At 37.6% G+C, this 15,185-nt stretch overlaps 1 protein-coding gene and 2 pseudogenes across 2 annotated transcripts; all 3 read right to left on the reverse strand.

Annotated features, from left to right (window-relative positions):
- Window positions 1–522: 522 nt before the first annotated feature.
- Window positions 523–1,737, reverse strand: LOC101474265 (chemokine XC receptor 1-like). Its single transcript, XM_023154656.2, has one exon. The coding sequence runs from the start codon at window positions 1,735–1,737 to the stop codon at window positions 757–759; it is 981 nt and encodes a 326-aa protein (XP_023010424.1). The 3' UTR covers window positions 523–756.
- A 920-nt stretch (window positions 1,738–2,657) lies between these two features.
- On the reverse strand, window positions 2,658–6,510 carry LOC112431134 (chemokine XC receptor 1-like; annotated as a pseudogene).
- Window positions 6,511–11,732: 5,222 nt separating this feature from the next.
- On the reverse strand, window positions 11,733–15,067 carry LOC101473960 (chemokine XC receptor 1-like; annotated as a pseudogene). Its single transcript, XR_013094248.1, has 3 exons — window positions 14,965–15,067; window positions 13,533–13,856; window positions 11,733–12,916 (listed from the first exon to the last, which is right to left on the reverse strand). The product of XR_013094248.1 is annotated as a chemokine XC receptor 1-like (transcript).
- Window positions 15,068–15,185: the final 118 nt, after the last annotated feature.

The raw sequence follows: 15,185 nt of genomic DNA on the forward strand, positions 1-15,185 counted from the left end.
AATATTTGTATTCTTATGTAGTAATATTATTTGATTATTATAATGATATAGCACAAGATTCAGTTACCTTTATACTAAAATGGTTAGTAGAATTGTGCTTCAAGAAGCTACTTTTTACTTTCTCGCTTTGAGTACATTTCAGAGCTTCTACTTTTTCACACTTGAAGTTTTGTTTTGTTTTTTTGTTTTTTTTGTACTTGAGTAAAGAAGTTGTTTCAGTACTTTGTCCCCAGCAATTTTCAACTCAGGCATCTGTACTTCTACCTCAGGAAAGAAAATCTATACTTTTGCCAACTCTGTTCAGGCTGACAATTAATGCATGTAATTATACAGGATTTACTCTCTTCTGAGACTGAGCCAAATGCTGCAAAACTGATCGCACAGGAGTTTAAATAGATAATGACCCAAAGCATACTGCGAGCAAATTAAAGAGTACCTTTAATTTATCTTCCAATGGTCAAGTCAGTCATCTGATCTTCACCCAATAGACAATGACTAAAGTCAAAGCTGTGACTCTCAAACAGAAAGTAAAGGTGGCTGAAATGGCAGAAAATGACTATCAATGAAATATTTTGAAATCTAGCATACCTTTACATATACCACAAGTAGCAGTGAAATATGCATCTTTAACTTGTTACATTAAATTCAAGAAAGTTGTAATGTCATTGGATGATGTAATAAGATTTAACAATAAATAAACCCAGTTTTTTGTTATAAAAGTATTTACAGATTAAATATGTATTAAATGTAAATAATTTAAACAGCAGAGCTCTGTACACTGAAAGATACATTCTGAGTAACAGAAGGGTTGAGGCTGGTGCTTCTCTCTCTGTTCTTTCTGCCCACATTTTCACAGCGCAAGAGATTCAACAGATGCTTTCGCAACTTCTGTGAGAGCATATACAGCAGAGGGTTCATACAGCAATGAGAATAGGCAAGCATTTCACAAACACTGTAGGCAACTTCTAACTGTTCCTTACAACCGTTGGGTTTATAAAGAGAAGTAATTAAAAGCATAATATGGTATGGCCCCCAGCAAATGAAAAAAACTGCAACAATACACAACAGCACAGCTACAGTCTTGTGCTTCTTTCTGTTTAAACCTTGCAAAACTGTCTTGAGGATGGCAGAATAGCAAAAAATAATGATGACAAATGGGAGGAAGAATAGCAGTGACACTTGGAGATAACGTCCAAGCTGTTCATCAGATTTATCGTAGCAATAGTTTTTACCATCCAAGTTTTCAACCTCTACTTTCATTGCATCATGCAGGGATGCTGAGATGCTGATGACCCAGGCAGCTATACAGGCACCGATTGCATACTTTTTTCTTTTAGTATGATTGCTATTCAACTTGTGCAGCACCACAGCAATAAAACGATCCACTGTCATGGCAGTCAGCAGAATGACACTGCTGTACAAACCAACAAAGAATGCAGCAGTCACGAATTTGCAACTAGAGTCCCCAAAGACCCAGTGGTGTAGGTGATGAACAGCCCAGAATGGAAGTGTGATGGTGAAGATCAAATCGGAGCAGGCCAGGTTCAGGATGAAAATATTTGTGATATTTTTCAGATTCTCGTAGATGAAAAGAACACATAAGAGGAGGCTGTTGCATGTGATACTGATGATGAAGATCAAGATGAAGAAGGGACCAGTGATGGTGGGAACATTAATATCACAAATGTATGCAGCATGATCGCTCACTCCATCATAAGTGGATGTGAAGTTTGCCATTTTCAATTTTCTGGAAAACATAAACACAAACCTACATTTTAAAAACGTAATTAAACACATTAACTCAACACTTTTCTGTAAACAGAAATTGTTGATTTTAGTTTAAGTTTTTGTATTTTAGGTAAATATAAAAAGTAATTATGTAGCACATTTGTAATAAAAACAAGTACTGATCAACTTACCGCAAACGTCAACTGCCACGTTGCTGACTTGCACTATGATGTGAAAGCTGTGATAGTCTTGAGATAAGTAATAGTTCCTTTCCTCATTTCACACGAAATCAGAGATACCGCCCTTAACATAAACCACATCTTGAAAAAATAAATAAATAAAACCCCATAAAACATTTTGTCTTTTAATATTTTTGACATAATTTTACACAAAAATTTTTTGCAAGTATATAAAATATAATATGAATATAAGATTTTTTGTTATTCATTTATTTGTGTGTTGTTATGTATGGCATAGTCAGTAGATCAACATGCTATCAAAACTACTACATTAACAGCACTGAAAGGCTCTTTGAATTAGAATTAAGGATTAGATAATCACAGGTAACTACATTGAAAAAACTTTATGTAATACAACATGTTACACATCCTCACCCACTGTATTCTTCTTGTTTCAGTTACCCCTCTGCAGTACCTGGTAGGACGTCACTCTGACCACACCAGCCTGAATTCTCTCAGATCTTACAATCTGCATGACACACTTCACAGCAACACTACCAGTGGGAACAGTAATTTTGGAATAACATGTTGGCAGTTAATTCCTAAGTGAAGCAGATTTGTAATGTACATGTTGCAAAGTCACAATAAAGATAAAGATATTCTTTTTTTAAGAATCATGAATTTACGTTAGAAATTTTGAGAACTGCCCATGTTAATGAATAAGATGTCTTTCTTCTGGATTTCCCGACATTAAGGCACCACTGATAGCTCTTCAGCATTTGTCAATGATGTCACTGTGAGCTGATTTTGCCTACTGCGAAAGCTGTTGTTGTTGTTTTTTGGGGGGCCTGAAATCTTTATCAGATTTTTTAGGTGGCTTTTGACTTTAACCCCCACAAACACATAAAACACGGGATTAAGGCAGCATTGCGAAAATGCAAAAAGTCGAGTAATCTCAAGTGCATAATCCAGGTTTTTGCTATATTGACAATCTTCCCCTAATGAGTCACTTTCTCTGGGCCAGTAGGAAAAGGACTGCAGAAATATCACTACATTGTAAGGTAACCATCCAACAAGGAAAACAACCATGAGAATAAAAATTAGTTTCCATGTTTGTTTCTTCTTTTTTGTTCATCAGGATGAAGCAACCTGCACATGATATGAGTGTAGCAAAACATGAATACCACTGAGGTAATTAGAAAGAGGATGTTTCGCTGGTAGATTCCCCACAAGCTCCCAAAAGAATCTGCATATACACAGTACTTTGACTCTGAAACTTTGCTGGCAGCGAAAGCTAGACTAGATAGCAGAACGCTAACTAATAATAATAATAATTTATTATTTATATAGCGCTTTTCTAGGCACCCAAAGCACTTTACACTTTACAATTCCACTATTCATTCACTCTCACATTCACACACTGGTGCAGGCAAGCTACAGTTGTAGCTGCCCTGGGGCAGACTGACAGAAGCGAGGCTGCCATATCGCGCCATCGGCCCCTCTGGCCAGCACCAGTAGGCAATATGGTAAAGTGTCTTGTCCAAGGACCCAACGACCAGGACAGAGAGAGCTGCCCAAATGATCACAGATGCTACAATACTGTAAAAACCTGTGGCAGAAATAATGTCAGACAGAGGCTTTATGTCACAGGCTGGGTCTCTGACCCAGCGCTCTGAGTTCATGTTTGTATTTTTCTCATTTTGATATGTGATTAGTTTTTGTGTCATTTCCTATCTAGCTTTAGTTTAAGCTGTTATTTATTATTGTTCCCTTGGTTTTCTATGTTTTGGGTTCTTGTATTATTCTTCACGTATTAGGTCTGTTTAGTTGTGTTGTCATGTCTAGTTTTAGTATTTCCTGTTTTATTCTGACAGTGTCATGTGTTCTTTGTTCATTGCATTTAGCTTTCCTCCTCCTGGTCCTGTCATTTAGGTTTATGTCAGTCAGCTGTTTCCCCCATGTGTCTCCACTTCCCCTGATCACCTCATGTATGTATTTAAGCCCTCTGTTTTCTGCATGTCATTGTCGGGTCGTCTGTTTACCTCACCTCAGTCATAGGTCTAGTCTTCGGCTGTATTTCCACGTTAGTCATAGTCTTAGCCTGTTTATTTCCACCTCAGTCATAGTTATAGTTTTTGGTAGTGATGGCCAAATGAAGCTTTCCGAAGCACTGAAGCTTGTATTGAAAAACGGTTCATTACTCGAAGCTTTTCAACACAGTCCTCTCCGGTGACATCTGGTGGTGAAAATTTTGAAGAGCAGCTTGAATCTGCAAAATAAAACGGACTGCTCAATTATCACTGCTCACTCAAGAGTGGAGTTCTCTCTGATATTGGACCACCGTTCCGTTGCTTTGAACATGTAATTGGTTTTGTTTTCTCGATTGGGGGGCTGAAAAAAATGTAATTCGTATCTGCGTAATACATTTTGATCAATAAACTTTCCCTATTTAAACATGCACTATGGTGTGGCCTTTCTTTGCTCATAACTCCTTGATGTTGGTAAATACAATAAGTGAGCAATATATATAATATACATATGATAATGCACAGCACATTATGGAGTATGCCCCTGCTGTGAAGTCCTGCCTCCATCTACTTGTCGTTTAATCACTGGACAGCTGGACAGGTTCATACAAAATATTAGATTAGGCCAATTGTCCTATACATATTTTTGACCTAGGGGTGGGATTGATTGTGAACTGGAAAGGGAAAATGCTTAGGAAGCTGAGTACGGCTGCATCGTCACTGATTTGTAGAATCATTTTGATTCGATACAGGATCCGATTCAATTTGATTGGAATCTGGAAAGTTTTGCCTCAGTCAGAAATATTACAAGTCTGATCATTTAACAGTATATATCCATAATTTCGTATCTATTAAAAGAAAGCTGACACATGTGAGACTTAATTAGAGATGTAAACAGAGAGTTATGAAACCTGCAGCTGCAGAAGCCAGCGAAAAAAAAAGAGGCAAACACAGCGCGGACCCGACGACACATCAAAATCTGACTCTGACGCGTCGGGTCCGCGCTCTGTGTTCACGTTTGTATGCAGAATCCGTAAACCTGCTCCCAGTTACTGTTTTAGCTGCATGGTGTTTGACGACATGTTGTGAGGTTTAACCTGAGATGCTGGCGTTTCAGGCATAATAACGTTAATTTACAAATCGACACGGGATTTTAATGAATCAATATCACTTTATTCAATTTAGCATGGATTGTAATCAGAAAAGCGATAATCAAAACCCACCCCTAATCAAGAACTTGCAAAGTAAAAACATGATCAATGTAAGGTAGCCCTTTTGTTATTTACATTTAAAAAGAGGATTAGTGTTACTGTGCGCTGGCTGAGTCTGTTTCTTTTCTTAGAAATAGTTTCTCCTGCCCTGGAGAAAATCCACTTGCATGGAACAGAAGAGGCTGTGGAGTGCAGGAACTACACTGCAAGTTGGTAGATATGCAGGTATTCCTGGGTCCTGCAGACTATCACCTAAAAACAATAAACAAAATGATTTTCTAAACTGTGTAGCAATGTAATGTACGTATAGTGTCAAATACATTTTTGTAGTCTTCATTAGCTTTAATTCACATGGAAGTGTTCCTAAAGTCATATGCTGTAATGATATTTACATTATGAAAACATGATTTTGGACATTTCAAGTTTTTCACTTCGGCAGATAAAATGAATTGAGCAAAATCAACTCAAAATATTCCCACACGCCATAACGTCCTCTCTTCCTCGCTGGCTCCATATCTGTCAGTGGAATGATCACCTCGTCGCTATCTGTCACCATCAACACACTCCACGAATCCCGTGGATGATTCACTTCCTTATATCTGTTTGAATCAGGTACCGAAGCAGTTACGTGCGTAATGAAGCTTCGGACGTCACTGGTCACGTGACTTTTGCCAAACGAAGCAAGCCTCGACACAGTGCTTCTGAACCAGTGTGTTGTTTTTTTCGACACACGCTCCGGAGCGTCAGCTTCAAGCGGGCCATCACTAGTTTTTGGTCTTAGTACCTTTAGTGTTTTGTTTCTTAGTGTTTTGCCAGTTCGTTTTGGTTTCCTGGTTTAACCCTGCCGTCATTTTAATAAAGCCTCACCTTTCTGTTAAGACCTTACTACTCCTTGTCCTCATCTGCTTTTGGGTCCTGTTTCCACACACATCGGCGCACCCCGCCGTGACACTTTAGATTGGATTCATAACAGTGAGCAGTCATCAGGATGAGGAGGATACCGCTGCTGTAGAATCCAAGGCAGAAGATAAAGTTCACTATTTTGCATGCATGCTCCCCTAAGGTCCATCCGTGCATGTTGTAGTAGGCCCAGAAGGGCAGAGAAGCTGTGAAGAAGAGATCTGATACAGCCAGATTCAGGATGAAGGTGTTGGTGAGGGATTTCAAATTCTCAAACTTGACCAGCACCACGAGGACCAAGATGTTGGCAAAGATGCTGAGAATCACCACAATGGAGAAAAACACCAGAGTGAAGATTGCTCCAAATTGGATGACACTTGTTTTGTTACAGAGTTCATAGTTGTCATAATCATAGTCCCAGGTAAAGTCATAGTAATCATCATAGTTGTATAAAGTTGAGTCCATTGTATCCACTTTCTTCTTGCACAAAAACAAAATCCAAATTTAAAAAAAAAGGCTTTGTTAGTCAAAAAATCAAGTACGTCAAATTACACAGTAAGACATGATATTATGACAACTTCAGCTTCATTAGATGTTAATCTATCATGCTGTTTTACTCTGACTACATTCACATATTTTTGTTTCATCACATTACGCTAGTGATATTTAGCCACTAATTAAAATTTTAGATTCATTTGCTGAAGTTAAGATTTCTGTCTCCATCCCAGTGCAGAGAAAGCTGATTTTACATTTTGCTCTGAGATTTATTCAAATTCTTCTAAATCCTCTATGATCCCAGAAATATGTCTCCATCTTGTTTCTTTTCACTTTAAATATTCATGTAAGTATGGAAAGGTTTTTTATAAAATGTATTAATGATATCACATCTATTTTCTACCTACAAATTCTACAAAATCTCTTATTTTTGGAGGGAATTCATATCAGCCAATAAAGCATGACATAAAAAAAGATTCATGAAAATTAAACAACAAACATCTTTTTCCAATAATAGTGTTTGTGTTACTTTGGTGTTGATGTGTTTTATAGGTCAGTGAGCAGCTTTTGTTTTAAAATTTGTTCTAAAAAAGAAATAAAACAGAGGTTAATCAGTCCATACATATTATTTAAAGCATGAACTCAGAGTTGTGACTACCAAGAGGAAGAATGTTCAAGAAATTAACTTCACATCTAAAATTCACATCTAAATCTCATTTTTACCCACAAGAATAACCACAGCAAGCAAATTAGTAGAGCTCACCATCAAAGTTAACCAGCCAACACCACTTTAGACCTTGAAATGGGACAAAGAGAAAATATGTTGATATATCATCAAAACTAAGAAAACAGTCAAATGGGCTTATACTGTAATTAATCATATTTACAGTATATCTCACTTATTAATTAATATTGCAACTACACAAATTACCTTCCGCTTGAGCTGAAAGTATACAAAAGTCAACTGTCCAGTTTATATGCAAAATATACAAAACAAAATTTTACGAAAAATACAAAAAAAAAATGTCAAATGTCAAAAACAATCACTCAAAAAAATATGCAAAGCAAAAATGATCGAAATGCTTTTCAGTTTTGTACAGAATGAAAGCAAACCTACAAAGAGTGTGGTAACTAACCACCCAGACTTACTATAAACAATTTAGCTGGTTTTCATGCACCATCACTGAGTTTGTTTGAAAGTGCTCGAAGGCAATAAGATGCAGTAATGTAAAATTTCCACGTTCCAAGTTTACATTACATAGAAATTTGATAGCTTCTTCTGAAACAGGGAGGAGGTGACCTATACAGAGGGCTTATAACTATGAGCTATAAACAAAACAGTAAACATCTGCAACACAAGCTCCAAAAAAAGCACAAATACAATAAGCAGCAATGTTTTAAATTCAGACAGAGGCAGCAGAGAGAAAAAAACAGACTCAAACCTGTGACAGCTACAAAAATCAGGTGAATAAGAAACAAGATGTGCACTGACTTTTCTACCTAATGCAATATGTTGCATTATATTATAAAGGCTTCTTAGGAACTTTATTCTGCTGTGTAGACTTTATATTCTCTCTTAGTTTTTAACTTAACGTTAACTTAACATTACTATTGCGTTTCACATTCAGTCAGATGTGACACCAATATATTTCCTCACAGTGGTTATCTTACCATTAACGTAACATACGTTTGCAGCAATGATGCTTGTGGTTTACACAAAACATTACCAAAGCTCACCATATCTTGGCTCAAATGAAGACTTGTTTGATGCTTCTGTTTAACTTACATCATTATTTATGAATGTTAATGATATTTTTCCTGTTTTATTTTGCTTATTTAATTTTTTTTTCTGCCCCAGAAGGATACATACTTTTTAACATCTACTTGCAAGTTACAATGTGTATGAATGTGATCCTAGCTCTGACACAGGCAGTGGAGATGATTAAACCAGCAGGAAAAATTGGAAAATAATTAACTCACATTTTTGTGTATATTCTTGACAACGTGTAAAGATTTGATATTTACACGTTTTAATATTTAGACGTTTGATATGAAGAATTGCCTGACAGCATCTACACCATGACCTCCTCTTGATCAGTGGGAGCTCACCAGTCGTAGAGTTTAATCATAGATCTGCATAGTAAGTAAACTGTCACACATACAATAACTCAAGTATGCCTTTAAATATAAAGTCTTTAATGTGTGCCATGCAGCATCATTTTAGGAGTATATTGTTAATGTAGGCATGTGAGTAAATGAAGCTTAAAAAATATGTTGTCTGTTACACATGAGAGGTGGAACGTTAAAATTACCCTCATAGGCAGATTTGGGAAGTCTTTTTTTTCTTTACAACATAGGCTAAAGTAATTAGGGTATCTTTGTTTGAGCCTAATCACACTCTTTTACATCACACTCTTTCTCTGAACCTCCATCTGTGTCTGCTTTGTGATAATATATTACAGAGCAGTAACAAAGTACTGTGTTTAAGTAGAATTTCTCATTTTTCATCTGCAGTCCGATGTCATTGCTGTATATCCTGGTGTGGATCAGTGAATCGATGTCTCATTCACTCTTGACATACAGCTTGATGTCATCCATAGCCAGTCTTGTCAGTGATCTCACTGAGGCAGAGCCCGCACTTGATTGCGACTTGGGCTTGTAGTCTTATACACCACATTCCCATCGAGTTCCTGATAAAGGCTCTTAGGGTCCTGTTGATTTTGTATAGTTCTAGGCATTTCACAGGTTGGTCAGCCTATAGTCTTGCAATGTCGGGCAACTGCTCTGTCTACCAGTAGCTGGTGTTTTGCGCCTCTGGTGCTCTTGCCAATTTCTTTCTGTGCCCCACTGAAGAGCTTATATTACCCTAGTTCAGGAGTCGGCTCTTTAGTCCTTATAGTGCGGCTCCGTGTGGTTTGGGAAAATAAATTAGAAGTATTTAGCTGAAGTGTATGTAAGTTGTTTTTTAACTTGTAGTTCTAAATTGGAAGATTATTGTGATATTGAAATATAAAAATAGAATTCTATTCTATTTTTTTTTTTTTTCATCGCTCAAAATAAGCGTCACACACACACAACAGCATAGATAGCACAGACGTAAAGGCGGCAAGGCGTGATTGCGGGTGCCGCTCAGGTGCGTCCGCCTCCCCTGCAGCGGCGCTGCAGACCACGCCCCGCCACAAACATTAACCAGGTAAAATACATATTTAGGCAGAATTTTGCAAATATCTATTTTTCATTTTTTAGCAGCATAGTGCTTTTTTTTCCAGTTATTTTTTAAAAGTCAGGTCAAGGCTCCAAAAGCCCAAAGGCGACATAACAGTTTTTGTTTGCTACATGGATCATTTTAGTTCAGCTGGGTGTCTTTCCTTTTGTTATATTTCTTTAAGAGTTTAAAATGTGTTAATTACATAAATAAAATTTTATTTTCTCTGTAGCACTTCAAGGATTTCATAAGCAACACACCAATATATACAGTGTTATCTTCATTTTAGATGTCAAAAAGTATTTGCGGCTCCCAGTGTTTTCTTTTGCATGGAAACCGGGTCCAAATGGCTCTTTCGGTGTTAAAGGTTGCTAAACCCTGCCCTAGTTCTTTAGCAGCTTCACTGGTTGCCCAGAAGCCAGGATAAACTTTAAAATCAAACTTCTCACATACAAGTGTATCCATAAATCTGCTCCTTCCTATTTGTGTGACCTGCTTCATATCACCACTGTTTCCCGCCCTCTCAGATCCTCATCTGCTATTCATCTTACTGTCCCGTCCGTACGTCTTATCACTATGGGGAACAGAGCCTTCAGTCGCTCTGTTCCTCGGCTCTGGAACGCTCTTCCTCCAGCCATAAGAAATATAGACTCTCTTCCCGTATTTAAGTCACAGTTAAAAACACATCTGTTCAAACTGGCTTATTCGGTTTAGTGCTGATTTTATCTGTTGTCAAGTTCTGTTTTGCAATTTTAATTTATTTTATGTATTTTATGACTATTGCTCCTTTTATTCATTTTGTTCTTCTGTAAGGTGACCTTGGGTTTTTGAAAGGCGCCCTCAAATAAAATGTATTATTATTATTATTATTATTATTATTATTATTATTATTATTATTAGTGAGCCATGCCTATTCATCTTAGTCGCTATGATGTCTGACAAGAGCTTCCATGTGGTACTCTCGTGTACTAATATTATTTTATTATCATTTCTATAAGGAGAGATCACTTGGAGGAATTGAACATGATTTATTGTGACAAAGAAATGAATGTAATTCGCGATAAGACTCTGATAAACCCCCCAGAATCTAGACGCTGGAGGTGGTGGTGAAGATGAAGACTGAGGCTTGAATAGAGCTTTGGCCGAGGTGCCTGAGGTGGAGATGGGGAGGAGGTGGGTTACATGAAAAGAAACTCAAAGAAATCAGACATGTCAATATTGAGATTGACAGCATGGGAAAGAAGCCAGGATGTAAAGAACAGAAATATCAATATTAATATTGCAAAGGTTCAGTTACTTTTGCAAAGTTGCTTCACGGAGCTACTTTTTACATTTATCTTACTTTTAATAGATTTCAGATCCTTTAATTTCTATTTTTACCTAAATAAAGAAGTTGGCTCAGTACTGTAACTTTTACTGGACTATTTTTTTTAACGCAGGTGTCTGTACTTCTACTTAAATAAATAATGTCAGTACTTTGCCACTGCTCTGTTTTGTATCTTACACTGTGATTAATGTTAAATGATCAATGATTTCCCCTCCCTTCAGGTGGAGTGGTGACTCCACTTTTGGGAGGACTATTACTTTCTGGGCATTTCTTCTCAAAACAAGTATATAGAATTCGATTTTAATTTAAAGGACCACTTTAAATGGCGAAGCAATAATATGACAGAGATCTTTAATTACATTAAGTGAGCCTACAGGGGTCGCTGAGAGTCAAAGAAACAAAGGGTCACAGCAAACATTGTTGCTTGCATAACATCGACATTTTCTTTCTTAAATGATATATCTGCACATCTGCATTACATAAATTTGTCTATTAAGCACCTACCCTATGTCACTCAAAGTACTGCTCATTGTATTGCATATCACACTAGTTTGACTCTACCTGGGATGCCAAAAAATGGGTGTTAATGGAATAATCTTCACATGCCACAGAAAAGACACATTTTCCCATGAGACAGCAGAAAAGACAAAACAGATTCACTGGATTTAAGCAACATTTTAAAAAGAAGAAACAGAAAGTGATGGTGCAGCATAAAATACACATTTTTACACACATACATCCTTTAGTTGGCACATTAAACACCTGAAAAATAGATGTATATTGTTTCAAGAGAATATATAAAAGATGTAAATTCAAATAAAAGTATTTACACACTGAACCAACAGTTCATTTGTGCCTGCTTAATGGACCAGTGTTCAGTTACTCTTAACAACAGAGCTCTCTGCTGTGAAAGCTACATTCTGAATAACAAAAGTCTTCTGACTGGTGTCTTTCTTTCTGTTCTTCCTGCACAGTTTTTCACAGCACAAAAGATTAAACAGATGCTTTTGCGAATCCTGTGAGATCATATACAGCAGCGAGTTCATACAGCAGTGAGAATAGGCAAGCATTTCACAGATATGGTAGGCAACTGCTAACCGTTTCAGTACCTTACAATCTTTGTTTGTATTGAGAGACTTGATTAAAAGCTTAATATGGTATGGCCCCCAGCAAATGAAGAAAGCTGCAACAATACACAACAGCAAAGCTACAGCCCTGTGCTTCTTTTTCTTTAAACCTTGTAAAACTGTCTTGAGGATTGAAGAATAGCAAAAAATAATAATGGGAGGAAGAATAGGAGTGATACTTGGAGATAACGTCCAAGCTGTTCATCAGATCCATCCTCACAATAGTTAAAATCATACCAGTTTACCACCTTTACTTTTATGGCTTCACTCAGGGATGCTGAGATGCTGATGACCCAGGCAGATATACAAGCACCGACTGCATACTTCTTTCTAGCATGGTTGCTCGGCCACTTGTGCAGCACCACGAGAATGAAACGATCCACTGTCATGGCAGTCAGTAGAATGACACTGCTGTACAGCCCAACAAAGAATGCGGCAGTCAGAAATTTGCAGACAAATTCCCCAAAGACCCAGTGGTGTAAATGATCAACGGCCCAAAATGGAAGTGTGATGGTGAAGATCAAATCGGAGCAGGTCAGGTTCAGGATGAAAATAGTTGTGACGCTTGTCAGTTTCTCGTAGATGAAGAGAACGCATAAGAGGAGACCGTTGCCTATGAGACTGATGATGAAGAGTGTCCCAGTTGAAATTGGAAAGTCAGTCTCACAAAGATAGGCAGCCTCATTGATTGTGAAGTTGTTTGCCATTGTTAATTTTCTAGAAAACATAAACACAAAGCTAAATTTTTTTCTCTAAAATGACACAAACTGTTGCTTTTAGTTTTAGTTTTTTCATGTTACACAAACCATGCATTCTAGTAAAGTACAAAATTAGAGGAGCAAACACAACAATTTACTTCAAGCATCTCTTGTCAAGTCTTCTGTTGAATTGAGCTGTGCTGACAAAGCTGTAATGTACTTAAACAAATCGGTGTTCCTCTTTTTGTTTCAAATTAAGTCAAAGATGCCTCCTTACCAAAGGTCACATTTTTTTAAGAAAAAGAATCCATATGCAATCCTTTTCTCATAGTGAAACTGAAAGTTGAAAATGAAACTCAAACTGTCAAGAACCATAGTTCAAGCACACAAGCTGGACCCAGAAGCAAACACAATACGCAGAGATGCACGCAAAATAAACTTTATTTCTGAACTAAGGGTGTCCCGGAATGGTCAAAGGAAAACACGCTGAGTTAATGTTAAAACAAAGGGACCGGGAGACAAACAACTCGGGAACGCCATGATCAGGACCGTGGGAGGCTGCAACAGAAAAGGCAAGAGAGTTACTGGGGAGCGGGGAGATAACAGCATACACGGGGTAGAGTTATTTATCTTACGATCAGGGCTGGGCCGTGGGAACCAGAGAGAGGGGTGAGGGTCTGCGGGAGAGCTCCAGGGAGACGGAGGAGATGATGACCGGTGGTTTATTCGAACTCCAGGCGGGCAGGAGGACAGGCAGATGTAGGCTCAAACACACCGAGCGATAACCGCTGAATGGTGACTAACGGACTGGCGTGGAGCAGCCAGCTGAGAGGGGTTAAATAGTCCTCCTGATGATCGCCTGGAATGGGATGCAGGTGTGGAGACGACAGCCACACCCGTAGTCGTGGGCATCCCATCTGCTCCTCAGACACCGGGCCGCGGACCATGACACAAACTGACTGTTTGGAACACAAATGTTTGAATATTTTTTTCTCATACTTATCAGGGACATATAACGGTGCACAAACATGCTGCACAGATCAGAACACACATAAACATAGATGTATGATTGTTTTTTGTAAAGCATGAAAATGCTGACTACATAATTTTTATGTAAAAGCACAATACCAACCATTGTGTTGGTAAGAAAGTATTTCCTGCTGATAAAATGAAATGGATCCATGATATCATCAAAGTGACAGATTTATGATATCTCTGATGGTATGCCCAGTGTAGTAGATCAACATCGAAAGTTTTCCGTTGTAAAACTGCACGGTTTTATAGCAAGAATAGATAACTACAAAAAACTACATGAAAGATACCAAACAAAGCACATCATATCAATTAACTTAGAGTGGTCCAGATATGCAATACAGAAGTCAGAGTTGACTATTAAGAATGGATGCAAAAAGACTGACACCATGTTCGCAGGTAATTCCCAAGTGAAACTAGATTTAAAAGAAGACTGAATTTCTCAAACTGAAATTTGAAATCAGAGCATGTTAACATATTAGACAAACAAAGAGAGAAGTCAATAAGCTGTTGATCAGTTCGTGCATATAATTTAAATCATCAACTGAGAGTCAGCCTCTTCTCATACAGAGAGAAATACAAAAGCAGGAGTACCAACAATCAGCAACAAGATCTCAAACTGAGACCAAGGCAGCGGATAAATAAACAAAACCGTGACAGCTACAGAACTCCAGGTGTCCAGGTCTGACCAACAAAGTCAGTGTGCCTTCACCCGAATTCTACTGACACACACAAAAGTAAATCAAATGATCTGAAAATGAAAGTCTTAAATACCCACTAGTTATTGCAGTAACAACCAAGCCCATGTTAATTATTCAGTTCATAATGCGAGACCTTTCTTTTTGCCTTTGTAATGAAATAGTAAAAAGAGTTCACTTTAATTTCACACCCATATAAGATCCAGAGTCATTTTTTCAAAAACATTTTCCTATATTTCTCTTTGAAACCTTTTAGATTTTAATTATTACATAAATCATTTCCCATTACTATGTTGTCACCTTACTCAAAAGAGATAAAATGCCACGGAGAGCTTACCGTGTGCTTGCACTCCATGTGACTTTAGGTACTGCTCAATGAGTCTCTCCATGGTTGTGTTATTGCACTCATACTTGACCAGTCTGACTCTATCAGCAATCACAAAAATCTGCTGTCAGTGCATTTCTTTTCCAACCCAGTCTATCCTGGCATACCATAAGCAACATTTTCTTTTTTACAGGCACAGCTGATTAAAGCGGTGAAATACACATCTTTACACA

The sequence above is a fragment of the Maylandia zebra genome, linkage group LG18 (genome assembly GCF_041146795.1).
Source record: "Maylandia zebra isolate NMK-2024a linkage group LG18, Mzebra_GT3a, whole genome shotgun sequence".
Classification (NCBI taxonomy): domain Eukaryota; kingdom Metazoa; phylum Chordata; class Actinopteri; order Cichliformes; family Cichlidae; genus Maylandia; species Maylandia zebra.